Consider the following 22443-nt stretch of genomic DNA (forward strand, 5'->3'; position numbering starts at 1 on the left):
GTGTTATTCTGATTTGCATAACATCTTTTTCTTTTTTTAAAAGATTTTATTTGAGAGAGAGAGAGAGCATGCTCACGAGAGAGTATTAGCAGGGTGAGTGGCAGACAGAGAAGCAGGCTCCCTGCTAAGGGGGCTCGATCCCAGAACTCTGGGATCATGACCTGAGCCAAAAGCAGACACTTAACCAACTGTGCCACCCAGGTGCCTGATTCACATAATATCTTTTTAAGTTTCTAAAACCACATGCAGTGGTTAAATCTGGCTATATCAAGACTAGCCTTCTAGAATCCTCAGCCATTTGAATCAACTAAACTGCCTTTTCCCCTACCATCTCTTCCAAAATGAAAACCTCACACTATGACAACTGGAGAAGCAGGCTCAGAAATCCAGAAACTAAACAGAAGATTAAAACCTACACATGAGATCACTGCAGACATACTCTGACGGGCAGGCTAATCCAGTACTTGGATTTACTTCCTGCTGATACCAGTAAAAGGGGAGGGGGTCCTTTGATATGAAAATAGAGATCCTCAAGAGTCTGTTTTTTATATGGAGGTGTAAGAAATAAGACAGAAAAAGAAAGGGGGTGATTAGGAAGCATGAGAAATTAAATGCAGCAGTTGGTTTGGTAGACTGCATGTAATGTAATATTCTGCAAAAAAGAGGCAGCAGCAAATAGTTTTGAGGTACTAGAGTCTAACAATCACTTCTACCCTACAGCCCATAAAAACAGCTACAGAAGACACCTTGATTGTACTCTGCGTGGCAAACAGCTACTTGATCCATGTTAGCTCACTAGATAATTACTGTTGTCCATTCCAACATTCCTACGCAGAAAGACAGGTAGGATATGAGAGTAATAGGTTGTGCGTAACAAGAAGAGACATAAAAAAGGCCACCAAGAATGGGAAGAGGAAATCAGTTTGCTCAATTGTAAGGACAGACTTCCACTTAATAGTCACGATGGAGTAATGCATATTAGATTTACTGCCCCACCGCAGACAACTAGAAAATCAGATAAAATATATGGAATGATGATTTTCAGATATTGCACAACAGGCAGAAGAGGACAGTGATCACTGGGAGAAGTGCCCAAGCTTAGTACCTAGAGCTTCCATACTATACAGCACAGGAAGAGGAAACCCAAACAGAACCTAGCAGTCTTGCTCAGATGCCAAATGGCTCAGAGTTCAGGGAGGCCAAGGCAGCTAGAATCTGTGGGGCAAAATATCAGAAAAGAGAAGGCTATACAGAAAGACACTGCTGGAGATCTCTAGAGGAGTTCCTTTGAGGCTTTGGTCAAATACTTATCTATGCACACATGGGAGAAAACTATTGGAGGCCAGGGGAAAAGATCACTGGAAAGGAGAAGGTGTAACACTCTTCAGAGCTCATATAAGGCCAGGGAGTAGTTCAAGTTCCAGTAAGCAAGAGTAAAAAACACCTAATTCTCTGGGGCCTTAAGCAATGTCCTCAGAAAGATATTGCCTTAGTAGTGGGGATAAATTGTCCCAAAACTAAAGGCTGCTTTCACCACCCTAATAAAGCTCAAAAGAAAGCCTTGATAGGGCCAAAAAAATTTGAGGTAACTTAACTGTGTACTAGAACAAAGCCCAATAATATTAAAGGAATCCTACAAAACTCAGCACACAACAGAAAATGCACAGTATCTGACATCCAAAACAAAACGAAACAAAAAAAAAAAAACAAAAAAACCCCAAATGTTAAAAAAAAACACAAAAATCTAACCCATAACCAGGAGAAAAGTCAATCAATAGCAACAGATCCAGAAACAACACAGATGGTAAAATTAGCAGACTAAAGATGTTAAAACCATTATATTCTCTAGATTCAAGAAGGTAGAGGAAAACATGAACATGGTGAGGAAGGGCACAGAAGATATAAAAAAATACTTAAACTGCATTTCTACAGATGGAAAATACAACAGAAATGAAAAATATACCAAATGAGATCAACAGCAGATTAGACACTACAGATGAAAAGATCAGTGAATTTGAAGTTTAAAGCAAAGCAAACATATTCAAAAACATAATAGAAACCATTCAAAATGAAATACAGAGTAAAAAAAAATGCTGAAAAGAAAATGCACAAAGCTGTGGGACAATATCAAGCAGGCTAATATGCAAGTATTAGGAATCCCAGAAAAGGGGTAGGGAAACAGAAAAAAAAATTTTTCAGAGAAATAATAGCCAAATATTTTCCAAATTTGATGAAAACTATAAGCCCATAGTTCCTAGAATCTCAAGAAATCCTACACAGAAGAAATATGAAGAAAGCCACACCAAGACACGTCATAATCAAACTGGCGGTGGAAAAGCAGCCAGAAAAAAAAAAAAAAGATGACTTCTAGAAGAAAAAGTAACAGCAGTTTCTTATCAGAAGTTATACAAGTGAAAGACAATGGAGTGACATGTTTAAGTTCCGAAGGGAAAAAAAAATGTCAACCTAGGATTTTGCTATATCGAGTAAAAATATCTTTCAAAAATGAGGGAGAAATAAAGACTTTTAAAGACAAAAGCCAAGAGAATTTTTCATCAGTAGATGTACACTATGAGAAACAGTAAAGGTAGGTCTTCAAGAAGAATCTTCATAAAGGAATGAAAAACAGAAATGATAAATATGCGGTAAATATAAGATTTTTGTTTCTTAAAGAAATTTATTAAAATCGACCTCTTAAAGCAAAAATATTTTGGGGTTTATAACATGTAGAAGTAAAATGTATACCAACAGCAAAAGGTAATGAGGGGTAAATGGAAGTACACTCTATATGAAGTGACAACATAATTTCTGGAGTTAGGCTGTGACATGTTAAAGACGCACACTGAAAATCCTAGAGTAACCACTACAAAAATAAAAACAAAAAAGTATAATTGAATTTCAGCCTTTGGTTAGAATGTAAAAAGCTAAAAGAGCATTTATTTCTCCTACCCTTAAAACAAACAAAAGACACACATTTAATTTCCAAAATTGTAATTTTTCTCAAATCCTTCAGAGACCTGAAGTCACAGAGCAACTAACTAACACGATATCTAAGACAGGGAGGAACTAGATAGGAGTATTTGTTTACTGGGGGTAGATACCAGATGTCATAAGAGTGAGTATAAAGATTTCAGTTAAATTTTTAAATAAATTGCTAAAGGCAAGGTAGACCACAGTGAGAGTATAGAATCCCTGGGGCCTCAGACAGAGAGTAACTGCACCCTCCTGTACATTCTTCTTCAAAGATTTTACCAGGACCTCTAAGAAAGGCTGGGGTGAGAAACCTGGAAACAGTGCATGGTGCGGGCCTCGGGGGAGGGAACAGCAGCAGCTACGGTAAAAGTGTGAAGCCTTGCCTGGATCCTTCCTATCCTTGCCTGGATCCCACCCACGGAACAAAAGCCTTAAGATATTATTAGAAACGCAGAAAACACTGTTGCTTTTAGGGCACAGATGAAGACCCCACAGCAGCTGGGAAAAGCCACTAGAAAAAAAAAAAACACCCTACCCTTGGTGTAGGGGCAAGACACTGTCTTGGGTCTAGACAATGAGGGTTTTTTTTTTTTTTAAAGATTTTATGTATTTATTTGAGAGAGAGAGAGAGAGACACACACACACACACACACACACACACACACACAGAGATAGCAAGAGAGAACATGAGTTTGGGGAGGAGAGGGAGAAGCAGGCTCCCTGTGGGGCTCGATGCTAGGACCCTGGGATCATGACCTGAGCCGAAGGCAGACTCTTAGCTGACTGAGCCACCCAGGTGCCCATAGACAATGAGGTTTCCTATCGCTGGTGTAGAGGCAGAATCACCGAGAAGGACCCGCTCTCAAGACTCAGAGACACTGTACCTAAGAATGAGGCTGAATCAGAACAACAGAGAATGTCCTGTCTCCACTCTCTGACCACCATCACCAACACAGCAAGCATTTAATCTACGGCTAAAGGAGGGTAATAGCATGGAGAGAAACCCTCTGGCAAACCAGTCCCCACCCTAAATACAAGGTAATGCCAGGCAAATTTGAAGCCCGTGGTGCACTTATGATAACAACTATAGTAACAAAATCCAAACCCAGCTCAACTCCCAAACAGACTGCCTGAGTAACCTCCCATACTAAAGGCTGGCCAAAACATAAGGTTTCTAGGCTAATTAGACCACTGTCCTACAGATGATGTCCAGCTTTCAATAAAAAGTTGAGACAGATGAAAAAGAAAGAAAACATACCATCAATAGATAAAATAATAGAATTAGATCCAAGATGTCCCAGATGTTGGAATTATTAGAGAATTTAAAATAACTATGATTAATATGCTAAAGGCTGTAGTAGAAAAGATGGGCAACATGTATAATCAGATGGATAATTTCAGCACAGTGATGGAAACTACAAGAAAGAATAAAAAATGCTAGAAATTAAAAACACAGGAAGAGAGATAAAGAATACTTTTGATGGATTCATCAGTAGACTCAACACAGCTGAGGAAAGAATCAGCGAACGTGGAAGTCAACAGAAATTACCCAAACTGAAACACACACATACACACACAAAAGTGGTGGAAAAATTAAAAAACAGAATAGAGGGGCGCCTGGGTGGCACAGCGGTTAAGCGTCTGCCTTCGGCTCAGGGCGTGATCCCGGCGTTCTGGGATTGAGCCCCACGTCACGCTCCTCCGCTATGAGCCTGCTTCTTCCTCTCCCACTCCCCCTGCTTGTGTTCCCTCTCTCACTGGCTGTCTCTGTCGAATAAATAAATAAAATCTTTAAAAAAAAACAAAAACAGAATAGAGCATCCAAGAGCTGGGGACAATATCAAATGATCTAATACACATGTAATTGTAATCCAAAAAGCTCAGAGAACACCAGCCAGGATAAATATGAAAAAGGTATCCCTAAAAGCTAGTAATGAAAATAAGAGAGAATCATAACAAATACTTGATCCAAAAGAAGGAAGATAAAGGAAAAAAGGAACAAAGAATAAATGGGACAGGGGTGCCTGGGTGGCTCAGTCGGTTAGGCTCTTGGTTTTGGCTCAGGTCATAATCTCATGACTCCTGGAACTGAGCCCCAAATTGGGCTCCCTGCTCAGCAGGGGGTCTGCTTGAAGAGTCTCTCCCTCCCCCTCCCTTCACCCCCCCCAAATAAATAAATCTTAAAAAAAAAAATGGGACAAACAGAAAACAACTAGCAAGATGTTCAATTTAAACTCAAACTTAGCATTAATCATATTAAATATATAAATGGCCTAAAACACCAAATAAAATCAGCACATCTCAGAATGGAATTTGCAAAGCAATATCTAAGATAGGTAAAGATACATATGGGTTTAAAAGTAAAATAAGACATATTATGCAAATATTAAATCAAAAGAAAGTTGGGAGTGTCTAAATTAGTATCAAAGTAGATATCAATATAAGAAATAAACCAGAGATAAAGGGGGACTTTTCAAAATGATGAAGGCTTTATTTCATCACAAGGATATAATAACCCTAAATGTGTATGCACCTAATAATAGAGCTTCAAAAAACATGAAACCAAAACCAAGAGAACTACAAAAACAAATAAATCCACAATTACAGTTCGATATTTCATCTTCCTCAATGACTGATAGAATGAGTTTAGAGAAAATCAATATAAATACAGAATTTTAAATTGGAAGGGCAGAGCAGAAACAGGTAAAAGAAAAACAAAGATGAAATAAAGATAAATCAATTTGTGGGTGGAAGGCTGGTTCCTCTCAAACTGCATGAAATACAACCTCGGACTGGCTGAACTGGTGACCGTCCGATTGAAGATGAAGACAACCTAGGATGAGGCACTTGTGAGCCATTTAGACTGGAAGAGTTAATTAACAGAGTTATCAGTGTTGAGGTCTATAACCACCCCCCGCCCCCAAAAGAATTACTTGAGATACCTATTGAGGAAGATTCTCAGGCCACAGGCTCAGATCTGTTGCATCTAATCTCCAAGGACGAGATCTAAAAATGTACAGTTTTAACCATCTTCCCAGTGACTGTTAAGCTCAGTGAAATCTGCAAACTACTGGTCTAAGATAGGATGCCATTCCATAGGCAACAGAACCCAACAGAGGCGATTCAAAGGCTGAAATGTATTTCACTGCCCTCACCATACGGAAAGGTCTTCATTTTGTTCAGTGTCAGAGTCTACAAGAGGAATTAAGGGGCCTGCGATGTGATACTTCACTGTGATTCCCAGAACTCTTGGGGGGAATGGTGGTGGTAAGATTAAGCAGCTTTACGATGAACACACAGATGTATATATAGAAGGGTGAGGGAGAAGGGGAAAGGAAGAGTGAGGGACTACGTGTGTATGTATGTGTTATGTGTGTATACGGTCATCGAATGCAGGGTGAAGTAATTTTGGTCGAGCCATAGATTCACATTCTTCTTTTTCACAAATAAAACATGCCGACCACACACTTTTTAATTTCCAGAAGCTAGGCTTCTAGTTGAAGAGCCAATATATCAGCCTGGCTTAAATATAATGGCTAACATTTATTGAACCAGGTACTATGCTAAGTACTCTATGTGTATCTTAACAGAATCTGTAATAACCTTGTGAAGCAGGAATTATTATCCCCACTTATGAAGTTGAAACTGGACCATCAAGAGATTATAACTTGCCTAAACATAAGGCTATGAAAAATCAAGGACTCAAACTAAGGGAATTTGGCAACAAAGATCTCTTTTCTGAGCCCACTCAGTTTTATTGCCAGTGCTGGTAAGGGATGGCCGCTTCAAATCCCTGGGCTAAAAGATTCAGATCTGAAGCTAGATTTTGCACTAGGTGCCAGAACCTAGCTGCCATTCCTACCACTATTGCTTCAACTGCAGGTCAATTAAGAGGAATCGATTCTTCAAAGTTTTCATGTTGAGGTCTCCACTGTAAAAGGAATTATGGGTCATTTCTTTCTTGCCAACATGGCAAAAGACCAAGAACACTACTGGCTCTGCCTCAACTGAAAACTGGGCAGCCTTTTGAAAGCTGTAAAATTCTCTATTGTATCAAAAATCCCGGTAGCTGGTAGAGATGTTCTAAATGAGCTTTGGGGATGAAGTCGGTACCTCCCACAGCTGGTGACAGGATCTGCATACCAAAAAAAGGAGATGCTCAAGAACTTAGATTTCATGAGAAAGAACTCCCCCTTTCCCACAGGCAGCAGACACAGAATGGAATGGTCTCACCTGTGGTGCACAAACGAGGAAAACTGGAGAAATATAGCTCGTTCTGGGGCAAAAATCAGCCACAGTTTCTCACAGGGGCAGGCAACAGTTCACAAGGGTAGGTTCTAGGGCTGTGCCTAATCGAGAGTCGATTACCAAGAGTCAAGGCCAAAGAAAATACTGTGTCAGGAAAAGGACTGCAAATTGAAATAGGGGAGCTGAAAGCCAAGAATGTCAAGTGGGTTGTAAATTGGAAAGGACAGAAGGGGCAGGAAAATGGAGAAGTAGTAACAGCTAACTGTTATTTAGAACTTACTATTCATCATGAGAGGTTTCAAGATCTTATTGTAACACATTTACTACAACAATCCTAAGAGGTAGGTACTATTAACCATATTTTATAGAAGAAATTGAGGCACAGAGAATTTAAGTTGCCGGAAGTCACACAGACAGTATATGGCAGAGCTGGGATTCTGGCCCAGACAGTTGCCACCAGTGATCATTTACATTCATAAACATGAGACAGTGCTGCCACTCTTGAAAACCCAGTAAGAACTGAACTGGAAGTGGAAGAGATAAAACCGAAGACCTTAGGTGGGGTAAGAGTTGACTTCAAAACACATGAAGTAAACCAGGTCTACCCTTTATGTGAGACCGATCATATACTTTGATGGGTTCTAGATCTGTCCGTGAAAGCCAGAATACTGCCAGGCAATCAGAATTCCAAACAATTCAGTCCAGTATTCCAGGATTAGGAACACTCGTTATATGTAAAGTACAGTAACACCTTTCTTGCCCACAAAAGAAGTGTAATATATAATGTAGTTTACACAAAATAACAGGCTAAATAGTAAATAAGTTAAAAATAAAAATAAACTATATCCAAAAATATATTCTAAAATATAAGGTCCCAACTTTTTTCTAGTAAAAGACAAAGAGCAGAACTATGGGTAGTGGTACTAATCTTAAATAAGAGTAAGAGTGGTTAGCTATACAATGAAAATGTCAAGCAAAGGCAAACATCTGTTCATAAAGGTTACAGACATGTATACCAGCCTCAGTGCTAACCATATAGTAAGGGTTCATTTTGGTAGTGGACAGCCAGCATGGTAAAGTGAGTGCATTAAAAGTGCTTAAAGAGCCGTACTGTCCTTTGCTCAGTTTGAGCGACCCTCAACAATTTCTTTCAAGTAGACGCTCTCTCTCCAATGACTATCTTTTGATTCGCGGCAAAGATTTTGTTTTCTAAAGCATAAACAAACTTGGGGGTACTTAACATATCATAAAACAGATCAGATGTCAAAATGCAAGCTTTACTGAAGGTCTAGGTGGGTGAATCAGGTGGACAGGGGATACCCTGGGCCTACCTAGAAGCAATTCTATAGAATGAGAAGAAAAAAAATTAATTCAGTCAATACAATACTAACTGAAAGTTGATCACTGTAATAAATAGTAAAATAAAGGTGGAACTACATTTAGCTCTATCTCCAGGAAGGCTCAGAAGTAATTCTAACTAGGCTCCCTGTGCATCATCTAAAGTTACTGAGCAGCACATTCTATGGCATATGACCTAGAAGATTTATGTTTTGGCAAAGCCAATCCAGCTCTTTGTCCCGTATCACGTGTCTCAAGGACTTTCCTGCATCAATTTTCATGATGGTTCACTGAGAAGTGGCCAAAAGGGGAAACAGTAACATTAGAGAGATTTCCATTCACATAGTTAAAACTACCCTTCAACAAATAAAAGCTTAACGCTCAACTAATTTGGAAAAGATATCCATTCAGACAGAATTTACATTTCTCTAAGATTTCTAGATACCTGAGGTCTTGGGGTACAAAAGTTGCAATAGCAATGTAATTTCCAAAGGCTGGCCTGGCCCCAAAAGTCATTCAACAGATTTTATTTAAACACCCAAGTGCAATGATTATAAAGATTATCTGGATATAGCTTTAATGTAATAACACGTTAGAATAAATACTAATGAGTATATAAATTATTATGTATGGCAATCTGGCAAAATTAGAAAGCAGTACATAAAACACAATTACTTTTATATGATCATATCAATACTCCCACCATTTTTCTTTAGTTCTCTGGCACAGGCAATCTTGACAGTAAACCACGCGTAGCAATTTACACAACCTTGAATGTCACTTGTCCCCTAATCTTTCCACGATCTTAAATTTTACCTGTCCCCTAATCCTGGGGTATCAAAAAGTATCTATAGTATGCTTTTCATCCCATTAATCCACTCCTTTGTCAGTGATTCAAATCTTTTTGTGGGCAAAATTTCCCTTTACCAAAGCATATTCAAAAGAGTAGAATTGTAAGTTATATCTACTGGCTCTAAAAATCATGTTTTTCCTTGTTCTACTTTTTAACTGAGCTTTTAGAAATGTATTGTGGCAAAAAAGAAGAAACTGGTATCTATACCCTTTATCAGTGTTGAAGTTTTTCTTGATAACATGTACAGTTTAAATTTTATCACACTCATGAAGATATAAAGGACTTAGATTGCCCAATAATCACGGATTCTAGAACTATCTCCCTACCTTCTCTGCCAATAATCATCTTAGGTTTCCTGTGAGTATATTCCCCATTTCCCTCTCTCCTTTCTATCCCCCTACTGTCCTCACCCAGGGTCCATAATCTCAGTGGATTCCACGACTAGAATATCCAGCTTTCCTCCCCTCCCCTCCCCTCAGATCAGAAAAGGATCACCTCTAGGGTTCCAGACATCAGATCTTAGCAAAGCAGAAACTATAGAGCGTAATGTGGAGATAAGACCCAGGAAATAAGATTTGGAAGAAGGAACAGTACAAAAGGTCTCTTCCATGAAAAAATAATAAAGGAGGAAAAAAAAAGAAGAGGGTTACAGATGGAGTAAAGTAAGACATACCAATTACTTTGAACATTTATATAAAGCACTTGTACAACATGCATTATTACATTTGAGCCATATACAAACAAGGTGGATCAATAACTGATATGAAATCAGTTTTAAAGTAATGGTCCAATGTAAAGGGGAAGAAACGTCCTGAATGCCTTGATCAGATTGTGCCAAGTACTGCCCTCCATATATATCACTCAGTGTCATTCATATCTTCGTGCTCTTTCAATGGGTTGCTGAAATACGTAGTCTAAAGCAGGCTTGTCTAGAATAGGGTTCTCAGAAGACTTCTGCCAGGATTCTGGAAACCTGAGCAGCCAGGGTTCCAACGCTGCCCAAGGCTGCTTTCCCAAGGGCTAATGGGAGACAATGAATGCAGTTAAAAAGAGATAGAAGAGACTAACACTTTTTCAGGCATGTCAATCCCCGGTCTCCATTCCCTATAGTTCTGCTTTACTGGAGGCAGAAACTGATCAGGAAAGACTGACTTCTCCCAGCTTGGACTCCATTACTTTCCCATGATGCCCTGTGCCTCATAAAGATTATTAATTATTAAGGTTAGTAACCCTTAAATGAAAAAGACCGAAGAGATGGTTACAGGTATGCCATGTTAATAAACACCATTTAATTTGGGTACTTGCAGAAAAAGCCCTTATTTTTCTACCTCATTTTGGTGGGAATATTATTTTTTCTTTAATATATCATGAAGACTGGTTAATTTTTAAAGTTTTTGAAAATGGTTTAGAATGATAATAATGCAAGTAGACCTCAAATATATCAGAAAGTGGGGGAGGGGGGAGAAACTACACATTCATATAAATATTTGGTCAGATCACTTTAGTCAATAAATGGAAATTACATACTCCCTAGTGTACAATGCACACATCACTGCCATAAGAACTGCTATGAGACTATTCATCAAATATCTCTATAATGCTCCCTATGCCTTTCTACCACTATTAGTAAATAGGGCCACTTTCTTGCTAATATTCTTTACAAACATTTTTTCACTTATGGTAAGGTACAGGCCAGTAACAACAAACACTGTACTTGATAATTTTGCACCGGTCAGCCTTATGAACTTTCACGTGAGTTTCTACAAGTAAGGATTACTGTTTTCTGAGACCCACACAGATATAGTTAACACCTAGCACTTTGTGCCGACCACCGTTCCGGGCATGTTATATACAGTAATTCTCAAAAGAAGCCTATGAGATGGCTACAAGCAGCTTAGGAAGAAGAGGGGGAGCAAGGGAGTTTACTTAGCCATTACTCAGCAATAATCAATTTTTATCTAAAATGTCTACATGCAGTAAGAAAAATAAACAGACAATAAAATGAAAATAAATTTCCTATAATATTTTTTCATAGGTAATAATATGGACTTCCTATCTATAAAAGACAAATTCTATTCCCCTTCTGATTCACATACCCCGAATTGGTTCAAATTTGGTCTGCTAGTAAGAGTTCAAAAGGAAGAGCAAATATAAATTACACCTTTTAGACTAAGCATAGCTAACTTATTGGCCTTGACACCCAGGTGCAGTGGGCTCAATTAGGTCACAAAAGCCTAAACCACCACTGAAATCCTACACCACCACTCTGTAGGAACTTTTTGAAGTCTTTCTCTTTCTTTCTTTCTTTCTTTCTTTCTTTCTTTCTTTCTTTCTTTCTTTCTTTCCGTTTTGTTTTTTTTTTTTAAACTTTCATTGCCACCAAGCAGAAAGCTTCCGGAATTAAAAAAGTATATGAGAAGGAAGTCTAAAGCTGTAAAAGCTAAAGAGACCATACTGGGATTGAACCCTCACGAGACCATATGAAAACATATAATACAGAGAGACCTGAAGAACCAATCAGAGCAAAGTGATATGGGATTTTGTAAGAAGTGGTCAATTAGGGACAATAAGCACCATTGTGTTTCCATTGTAGTTCATATGAAGGCCTGGGACACCCACAGGATTGTATATTGCAGAAAACTATTTAGAAAAAACTAAAATGGAGTGAAAATAGGTGTTGCTGTTATTCTAGTTAACAAAAATTAATTTATAAGTTATAATTGGTCTACTGGCTACCTGCTTTTGAAAAGGAGATTTGAGAAGGCTAAGTCCACACTCCCTTTCAGGTTAACTTCTGTAGGCCTTCACGGTTTCTCTCTTGGTTTAGGATACTACCATTCTAACGATATACCCCAACTCTCCAATTCAACCTTTGTGTTGTCACTAATCACCTAAATAATAGAGAACCTTCAATTGTTTGGTTTAATACTCACAGGATATAGTCCAAAGTCCTTAGCACGGCATATCTACTCTTGTTCCTTCCCTAGCTACTCTCCAAATGCACCATTCAACGACAGGTACCCTTCACAATCTCCTCCTGTCCTTGACCAAACACTTCTGGCTCTGTGGTGGTCAAATCCCAAGCCTACCCTATGTGTCTTGGCCCCTGCAGGTGCAGCCTTAATTTCCTCAAAATGCCATGCAATTTCATGTTTCTGTGTCTTTGTATATGTTACCCCATCTGACTGAAATGCCTTTCCCTGCGTCTCCCCATTTTCTTTTTCTTGATTAAATTCATCCTTTAGGATTCAGTCTTACATTATCTGGCAAGCTTTCCTGATACCCTCACCCTTGGGTGGTGTGTCAGTTGCTCTCTGGACACCACACCTATTCCCCCAGCAGGCTCTAAAATGCTTCACCACTTTCTAGCTGAGTAACCTTGGACAAGTTCATTAATTTTACTGAGCCTATTTCTTCATAAACAGAATGTTAGCATTAATTTGATATCACTATGAAATAATGCGAAAAATTATTTTATAAACAGCAAAGCACTATGCAAGCATTAACAATTTTACCATAGAGAGCCTAGGTGGCTCAATCGTTTAAGCATCTGCCTTTGGCTCAGGTCATGACCCCAGGGTCCTGGGATCGTCATATTGGGCTACCTGCTCAGCGGGAAGTCTGCTTCTCCCTCTACCCTTCCCCCCTGCTCATGATCCCTCTCTCTCTCCCTCCAATAAATAAAATCTTAAAAAAAAAAAAAAGAGCCACAATTTTACCATAAACCAAAAGAGCACACAATATTCTAGGTGAATATACTTTAGTCGATTTAAGGGTATGGTTCATCCTTTGGTCTCCAGGCTCCTCTCCAAGAATGCCCTGCATTTTATCCAAATTTCCTGCTCCACTAAGTCCTTGTTTTTCTATATTCAAAGGAAAAAAATCTATACTGATGTGTAGCACATTTGAAGAAAACACTAAGTGGGAAACTCCTGAAGGGTAAGGATTGCCCTTTTCTCCACCTTTCCTAATGCCTTCATGAGATTACTATATTATGCACATACAAATACTTGGCAAAAATGAAAAAGCTGAATGAATAAATGAATGAGTGAATACAAGCATACCCTATCCTTAGTGAGCCTGTAATCAAAAGGAATGATGTGACAAATCCCATATGAATCTGGTCTTGTGAAAATGTTAATGCCTTCACTGTCATCCTTAAGTGTAGTAAGTTAAATTTTCTATGCTTATTTGATTTGATTTGACACACACTGTAATTGCTATCTTAGTGACTCATGCTTCACATGTTTTAACATTATCAGAATCACTCATGCAGTTCAATACCTATTAAGTATCTACTGCACTAGGCCCAATGAGAGTATTAAGATAAAGGTGGACTCTGCCCATAGATTGCTAAACATACAGAAAAGAAGCAAAGTCATCAATATATATTAATATAAGACAGAATACTGTAAAATGTATGGAAGACCTAAGGCTTGTGACAACCAATGAAGACAGATATCTGAGTTACGGCACTAGGTCCATAAAAACTGAAACTATGTATTGCAAATTGCTGGTAGCCAATAGTTCTGTCACAGTAGAATATATATTATATATTACATACGTAACACTTGCTTTTAACCCCATTTAATTACAAACTTGTGTTGCTGTCTAATTGAATAAGAACCTACGGTTAACACTTATAAATCACACGTGTGCCCAGCACAGTTTCAAGCCGGTTAGGTACATTATTTCATTTCACCTCCACAACAACACTACAAGGTAGATACAATTATCCCAATTTTATAGATGAGGAAACCAAGGCATAGGCCTTAGTAATTTTTCAAGGTTAAGAAGCAAACTGAGAATATGTAAACAAGAACGTAAGAGACAAAAAGGAGTATTCCACAGAGAGTGAGCGGACCCATTTGCCAGCAAAGCTTCATGCAGTGCTTTCCACGTCTCCCGAATGCACCAGGTGGAAACAACCTATCTCCTTTCCTTTCCCGCCTGGGATTAATGTTCTTTTCCATAACTGAACTGTTGATTCTCCTGCAGATCAGCTCAAACATTCCCAATTCAGAGGACAGGCTGTTCTTTAACTCATCGGCAGTTCAGGGTAAATGAGACCGAATCAGATCCCCAGGTGGACAAAGCTCAGGTAGGATCGCGAAATCAAACCTTCGGGCTGGGCATCCGTTCCTGGATTACCTCCAGGGGGTGGCAGCAGCATCCAGCTCACCCAGGAAGCGCTACCCTCGCAGAATCTTCTCCTTCTGAACCACGGGAGGCTTGGATTTTGCCATCTGCTCGTTCATCCCTCACCTGCCGGCTCTGCGTGTCTAATCTCCACCCTGCTCCTACCAAACGGCAGGCCTCAAGCGCCTCGCTCTCCGCGGCGGTCAAGTCCCAAACCCACCCGGGAGCTCGTCCGCCCCAGAAGCAGCCCGTCCCGCTCCCTCCCCCGGCTGGCTACTCACGGTTCCAGTACACCGGGTAGCACTCTCCTTGGGTCACATCCACCTCGTAGAGGCCGCCCCGCACACACACCCGCTCGATGTTCACCAGCTCCTCCATCTCGGGCTCGTGCCCCGCAGCGCGCGGGCAGAAGCCGCAGACGCGGTCCTCGTCGTCGTCCTCCCCCGAGCTGGAGGCCGGGCCGCACACACGGTCGCCGTCCCGGTTCTCGGCCCGGGGTCGGCCACCGGTGGCCTGCAGCAGCGTTCGGAAGGCGAGCTCAATGCGGAGCGAGTCATAGCCGATGAAGGGCTTCCAGGTCTTCTTGTCCTCCTTGTAGAACCAGCGAACCTCCTCGGGGCCCAACTCCGTCACCACCTCGTAGCGGTGCCTGGCGGCCGTTCCGCCAGACCGGGTGCGCTTCCTCTCCCCGAAACCCCCTCCCGCCGTCCCGCAGCCCCCGGCGCTCGACGGGACCAGCGGCGGTTGCGGCGGCGGGTGCAGCGACGAGGAGCTGCCGCCGCCGACGCTCTCGCCCTCGCTGTAGTAGCGCAGCGAGGAGCCTGACTCCGCCGAGCTGAAGTCGTAGTTCTCGTCACTGAGGCAGGAGTCCAGCGCCAGGTGGTGGTTGTGGTCCTCCGCGCCCGGCGCCAAGTGCAGCCCCGGCTCCCCGCGCAGCAGGGCCAGGGGCACCTCGCCGTCGCCCGGGTCCCCGCCGGGCAGGTGGTCGAAGCAGCAGACGCCGCCGCCGAACGCCGGCTCCGCATCGGAGCTCAGCTCCCAGGCTGCGCTGCCGCCGCCCCGGCCGTTATGTTCAGGGCTCCGCGGGGACCCGCGGCCCGGGTAATTCATGGTGTGGAGACGCCGCCGGCTGCCCGACCCCGCGCCGAGCAGCGGCCCCCAGCGCTTCCGCCACACATTCAACGCCGTCGCCCTCTCCACCGGTAGTTTTTAATCTTTCAAATCCCAACCGGGGCTGCGGAGGCAGCGGCGGTGGCTCCGCCCCCCCCAGGCCCGCGGCAGCCGCAGCCGTGTTCCACCGCCCGCCCCATTGTCGCGCAGCCCGACGTGGGCGGTGCTTGGCCCCGGCCCCGCCCCCGCCGGCCGCGCGCGCCGCCCCGGAAGCCCCTTATTCGCCCGGGCCTCGCGCGAACAGCCGGGTTCCTCTCTCTGGCCTCCCGGTGGTAGGTCAGCTCAGGGCAGCCGCAACTCATCAGATGCCTCAATTGCCTTCCGCCTCCACGCTCCACTCCCCGCACACCTGCCTCGGCCCGCGCCTTTCTAGGGGTCAGAGCCCAGATGAGAGGCTTTATCCCACTCATCCTTGTATTCTGGGTCATGAGCCCGAGGGCTTAAGCTACTGGAGAGGGCCCCAGGAAGTTGGGTTTCCCCTGACATTGCTTTTGTGACTTCAGGTCCTCATCTGAAGCTTCTCAGTCCCTCCATAGCTGTCAGACCGCACAAAGGCATTCCACCCCCTGCTTGCTATCCCAAATGTTGACGTCACCATTCCCTCTCGGAAAGCTGAGTCTAAACCTTACTTCAATAGATCACCTCCTATTGTTTATCTTTCAATACTTATTTCCAGTTTTCTCAACCTCATTGTAAGGCCCCTGATGGAGACCGAGTCCATAAGTCTCAACCCCACCCGCACAGTGGGTGCAACAATGTTGATTATAATTGCCGGCAAGCGCAACCAGTTGTGATAGATTATTATATTGAAAGCCAGAAAACACTAGGTCCTAGACTTAGATAACCACAGGCAAGTCACTTCATCTCCTTGATCTTTTTGGTTTCCTCATCTGTAAGATGAAGTGATTATTGGACCAGATGATCTCTAAAGTGTCTTCCAGCCATGGAATTCTGTGGTCTTCTCGGTTTCTTCCTGTTCTTTATGCATCTCTGATTCTGTAGCTCACTTTCTGGGATCAGGTTGAATGCTGAGCGGCCACTGTGTAGTTCTTTTATATTACAAAAAAAACTTTAATTTTTAAAGGTCATTTATTTATTTATTTGACAGAGAGAGAGAGACGCCATCGAGAGAGGGAACACAAGCAGGGGGAGTGGGAGAGGAAGAAGCAGGCTCCCAGCGGGGCAGGGAGCCTGATGCAGGGCTCAATCCCAGGACCCTGGGATCACACCCTGTGCCGACGGCAGACGCTTAATGACTGAGCCACCCAGGTGCCCCCCCAAAACCTTTAATTTTATAAGTGCAACACCCTATGTTGAGAATCCAGAGAAAAACAATCTCTAACCTCAGTGTTCTCAATTCATGAGCAGACAGTCTACAGTTCCTTTTACTCCTCTTGTGGAGGAATCAGATCAGTGGGGCAGTTTTTCTTGCTCTATGATCTAACCTGTTAGAGATTAAGTCATAAAATAAAGCATGGCTGTCTTTAGCTTGTGAAGCGCTATATGAATTTGAAAGAAAGGGCATTACTTCCTGTGTGCATACAAGATATGGAATAGTGCTAAAGTTAATGGCTTAGAAAGCAGAGCATGGGCTGGATTTTGTTCCTATTTGTGCCCTTGCCCAAATGATAATTTTATGTAGTGAACAACATGCCCAACTGGACACGGCAGCCCTGACTCAAAGCATCTAAGATTAGAGCCCTCATCTCCATTTATACCACTTTCTGAATACTTGCTTTCAGTTTCTTCTCCAGTCTTTCTATGACAACATGCAGAATATGAAGTCTGGTTATGAGCTTTGCTCTATTTACTACCCATGAAAGCATTTATTCTGCAGTGCTTTGATATACATGCCAGGCACCTCTGTTCTGGGTGTTAATATGAAAGGGAATGGGAGAGACTTAGTGCCTACTTTAAGGACCTTACACTCTAGTGGGAGATACAGACAAGTACACAGATACATTATAGTAGAGTGCGATAAGTACCATAAAGGGGATTCAAAATAAGGGGCATCATAACATTTAAAATATCTCTCTTTCTTCAGGTTTCTCGATGGAACATAGCCTACCTGTATAGTTCTTTTTTTTTTTTTTTAAGATTTTATTTATTTATTTGACAGAGAGAGACAGCCAGCGAGAGAGGGAACACAAGCAGGGGGAGTGGGAGAGGAAGAAGCAGGCTCCTAGCGGGGAAGCCTGATGTGGGGCTTGATCCCAAAACGTTGGGAAGGTAGACGCTTAACAACTGCGCCACCCAGGCGCCCCCCTACCTGTATAGTTCTGATCGGATTCTTTTAGACCAATGTTAACCTGTTAGGACAGTACAATTCCCATTAATGAATATTATTGTCTGTAAAAAATATCCTCTCTACCCTGTATTAGATGAATGTTTCTATCGTTTAAATGTTGCACTTTTTGCGTTATATATATATCCTCTTGTGGTCCATTGGATAAGGCCATGCTCTTTTAGGTAGTATGATCTTTCTTGAAGAAGCTCTTGATGCCCAAAGATGATGAATAAACCCCCCACAATCCAGTTGACAGGAGAAGGGAATCCCACATTCTCTTCTGGTTTCACTGTCTTGGTTTAGACCTTGGCAAGGGGAGATGTCATTCAGTATTTCTGGGAGTCGAGATTGCTTCTGCCTCTTGGAAGTGAGCTGGAACTAGAAGGACAGACCCATGTAGCTGGCCCCAGGCTGACAGTGAGTAAAGATACTTGAAAATATAATATCTAATTTCATGTGACTATATGTGTTTATTTCTTTGTTATTCCTTAGCCATGTCAAGGCAAAGGCCAGGAAGTTACTCTTCTCAACGTTCTTCTCTGCTTAAAAAAAATCATCCTTTATCTGATCCTTCCTGCTACTTCTCTCCTACTTTTGCTTTTTAAAGCATCTTTTTTAGGTCATAATATCCTGACAAGAGGGGGAAGGTTTCCTCTGTTGCAGTCCCCACTTGTTGGCACAGGTGTCAGGTGGCACTCCACATCATTATTGTATGCAATTGACAAAGCAGTATCTGAACATTCATGGTTGTATGTAAAGCATTACATACAATGTAATACAACAACAATACATTGTTGTATTTTAATCATTACACAAGACCAAGCCTCCTTCCCCTAAGCCAAATAAATATGATTGATTCACACTTCTGGCATTTGTGGATCCAGGCGGCTGCAATAACCCGTTGGATATGGAACCAAGCCTGAGGGAGTTCTGGTTGGCGTGGGAAAGTAAAAGAGGCAAAGCCAGGTGGTTTGTACTATTAAAGACTAAAGTACTTCTGCACATCCTGCCATCCTCCCTTCCCCATTAGATATGACTGGGGCTATCTAACAACAATGACCATCTTTCACTCCCCATCTCTCAAAAGTTACATGGTGCAATTTTATGCCACCTTTCCCTTTTCTTCTTAAATTTTCCCTATCGTTCATTTTAACCCACTTTCACCTGTAAAAAATATTGAGCCATTAGGCCTTAGGCCATATAATTTATTCTGAACCAATAACCCACACCCACACTTGAAATGGCTTTGTCCATTGTATATTGATGAAAAATTTAGAATGGAGAAAGAGGGTGGTCATGTAACCATACCCCTGTTTGCTCTATCTCCTGTTTGATAAACCATCCGCTATATTTAAATTTTTATTGTACTTTTTATATTTAGGATCACTATCTAGTTTCTTAAAGGGAGAATGTCTTCGTCTGCTCATGCTATCATAACAAAATACCACAAGCTGGATAGCTTATAAACAATGTATTTCTCAGAGTTCTAGAGGCTGGGAAGTTCAAGATCACGGTGCTGGCAGATTTGGTGTTTGGTGAGTTCTTGCTGGCTCATCTTTTCAGTCTTGCACAGTCATCTTTTCATTGGTTCTTCACATGTCAGAAGGGGCTAGGGAGCTCTGTGAGGCCTCTTTTATAAGGGCCCATCACCTTGGGGATTAGGATCTCAATATATGACATCTGGAGGATACACAAACATTCAGACCATGGCTGAGAACTTCTTTTTTTTTTTTTTTTTTTTTTGGGTGAACAGATTAAAAGGAATGATAGCCTAGACTAAAGCAGGGAACATCCATTGAACATATATTAGATGTTAGCTAAGTTCCAGGCACTAGCTAGGCCCTACAGTGAAGCATTCACAGTCTAGAGGTATCTTTAAATAAACCCAGAATGCCAATTTTTTAGTTCCTATGAGGAATATAATAGTAATGCCAGAATGACCGCAGGAGTCATTCTTTCCCTAAAGACAGATCAATAGAGGAAGCCAAATTACAATAAAAAAATGTAGCTACGTGAGCAGAAATAACATAGGAATATGTAATGAATAAAGTCATTCATCCTTCTATTTATTCATTCAACAAATATTTACTGTCTATTGCTATTTTGCTTATGGTTTGTTTTTGTTTTTATGTTAATTGAAGTCATACTTAAAATGTAGAATTATCAAATGCATTTACCTAAAGGTTTGTAAGGGGTCTGCCCTCAAAGTTGTACCTACCAAAACCCCATAAAGTTTTTTTTTTATTCCTTCTGGAAATAAAGGTCAATGGCATTGAAGGTATATATTCAAATGAAACAGATTGCAGATCAGCACAATATTGATGCATTCTTAATGGAGGCAGCCACAAAATCCTCATTAGCTTGTTTATATCTGAAAGAGAAGATTTGGCTATATCCCTGTCCTTTCATTATAGAAAAGTGAGTTAGACTATAACCATAGACTATTGTGAGGTCCACATTATGCATCCACTGTAGATGCATTTGATGACTTTAGTGCTCCAGGATTCTTTCCTTTCTCACACCAGAGGTAAACCAAAAGTACATATTTATTTATTCACAAACTATATAGTATATAATTCATACAAAGTACATATATAGTATATAATTCATATCAGTTACTTTCTACAATAAGTAATTATCATCGTAAGTTTTGCTAGGACTTAGATGTAGCATATTGTATATGTGTAGTTTATTCTGATTTTCATATAAGAGGTGAGAAAGGAAAGGGAAAAGTAGCTATGTTTCAGTAGGGCTTTCCACTTGTGCAACTCTGAGTAATTTGCTGAGTTTTTAAAGGACTGAGTGGCAGAATCAATTCATTGCTTTTGCAACTGTTGCTTAAGATAGTGTGCTTATCCTTATATCATAAGTCAGCATTTCAAATGTCAATCAGTATATGATTACAGGCTCACAAGCCCACAAACCCCTTTCACGGCTTTCCCATTGCCTTTGGAACCGTACAAGATTGCCATTAGGGTAATATCATTAACAAATTAAAATGGGATGGTTAGAAAGCAAAGTTCTTCAGAAATTTAATGTTTTTTTTCAAGATTAAATAACCTATATTTTAAATATAAGAAATGAATAACAACCTCCTTGCATTTACAATTCATTCTTTCTTTACTTCTTCAGCTTAGAACTTCAAACTAATTCTTAATCATCAATGAGAGCTTCTAGTCCTTCATCTGATTATTCATATTATTGTACTTCTCAAGGTAGAAAATATAAACTTTGATAACTCATATTACCACTCTCAGGCTAGAAACTATAAATCTCTTCAGGTTCTCTTGAGAGGCACTTTGGAGATAATTTTTGAAGACATAGAGGGACAGTGTATTAGTTTCCTAGAGCTGCCATAACTATCTTTGCATAAACTGTGTGGCTTAAAGCAAAAGAATTTCATAGTTTCACAGTTTTGAATGCTGGCAGTCCAAAAATCAAGGTGTTGTTGAAATTGGTTCTTTCTGAAGACGCTGAGGAATGAACTGTTCCATGCCTCTCTCCTACGTTCTGATGGTTGCTGGCAATCTATGGTGTGCCCTGGTCTGTAGCTATATTTTATGCCAGTCTCTGCCTCTGTCATCACATGGCCTTCTTCCTTGTGTGTCTTTATGTCTGACCTCTCCTCTTCTTATAAGAATACCAGTCATTGGATGTAGGACCACTCTAATCCAGTATGACTTTTTTTTCTTTTTTTTTAAATAGTCTCCACACCCACAGTGGAGCCCAATGCAGGGCCTAAACTCACAACTGTGAGATGAGACCTGAGCTGAGATCAAGAGTCAGATGCCTAACTGACTGAGCCACACAGGAGCCTCCAGTAGACCTCATCTTAATGAATTACACCTTCAAAGACTGTATTTCCAAGAAAGTCTACATTTTGAGGTTCCAGATGAAGAAGAATTTTGGGGGGGACACTATTCAATCCACTATAAACAGAGTGAATAAGCAGGCACGAGTGTTTATTTTTTATTTTTTCAATTTTTTAAAAAGATTTTATTTATTTTACAGAGAGAGAGACAGCCAGCGAGAGAGGGAACACAAGCAGGGGGAGTGGGAGAGGAAGAAGCAGGCTCCCAGGGAGGAGCCTGTTGCGGGGCTTGATCCCAGAACTCCGGGATCACGCCCTGAGCCGAAGGCAGAGCTTAAGCACTGAGCCACCCAGGCACCCCAAAGGCATTAGTGTTTAAACAGCTTTGTTAAACATGTAAACAATGACTAGATTAATCTTTACTGGAGAACTATTTTTTTTTAAGATTTTATTTATTTATTTGAGAGAGAGAGAGTGAGAGAAAACACAAGGGAGGGGGCAGGGAGAGGAAGAAACAGGCTCCCTGCTGAGCAAGGAGCCCAATGAGTGGCTCAGTCCCAGGACACTGAGATCATGGCCTGAGCAGAAAGCAGACACTTAACTGACTGAGCCCCCCCCCCCCCC

The 22443-nt window shown here is 41.3% G+C and overlaps 1 protein-coding gene across 2 annotated transcripts in view; it reads right to left on the bottom strand.

Annotated features, from left to right (window-relative positions):
• The window catches only part of DDHD1 (DDHD domain containing 1), an 89155-nt gene extending 73357 nt beyond the window's left edge, over positions 1-15798 (bottom strand). For both annotated transcript variants that reach the window (XM_040641847.1, XM_040641846.1), the window contains exon 1: positions 14833-15798. In XM_040641847.1, coding sequence (XP_040497781.1) covers positions 14833-15661 — 829 coding nt within the window. In that variant the 5' untranslated portion in view covers positions 15662-15798. The remainder of the gene's footprint in view (positions 1-14832) is intronic.
• Between the last annotated feature and the right edge of the window lie 6645 nt (positions 15799-22443).

The sequence above is a fragment of the Ursus maritimus genome, unplaced genomic scaffold, assembly GCF_017311325.1.
Source record: "Ursus maritimus isolate PB19 unplaced genomic scaffold, ASM1731132v1 scaffold_25, whole genome shotgun sequence".
NCBI classification, from domain to species: Eukaryota; Metazoa; Chordata; class Mammalia; order Carnivora; family Ursidae; genus Ursus; species Ursus maritimus.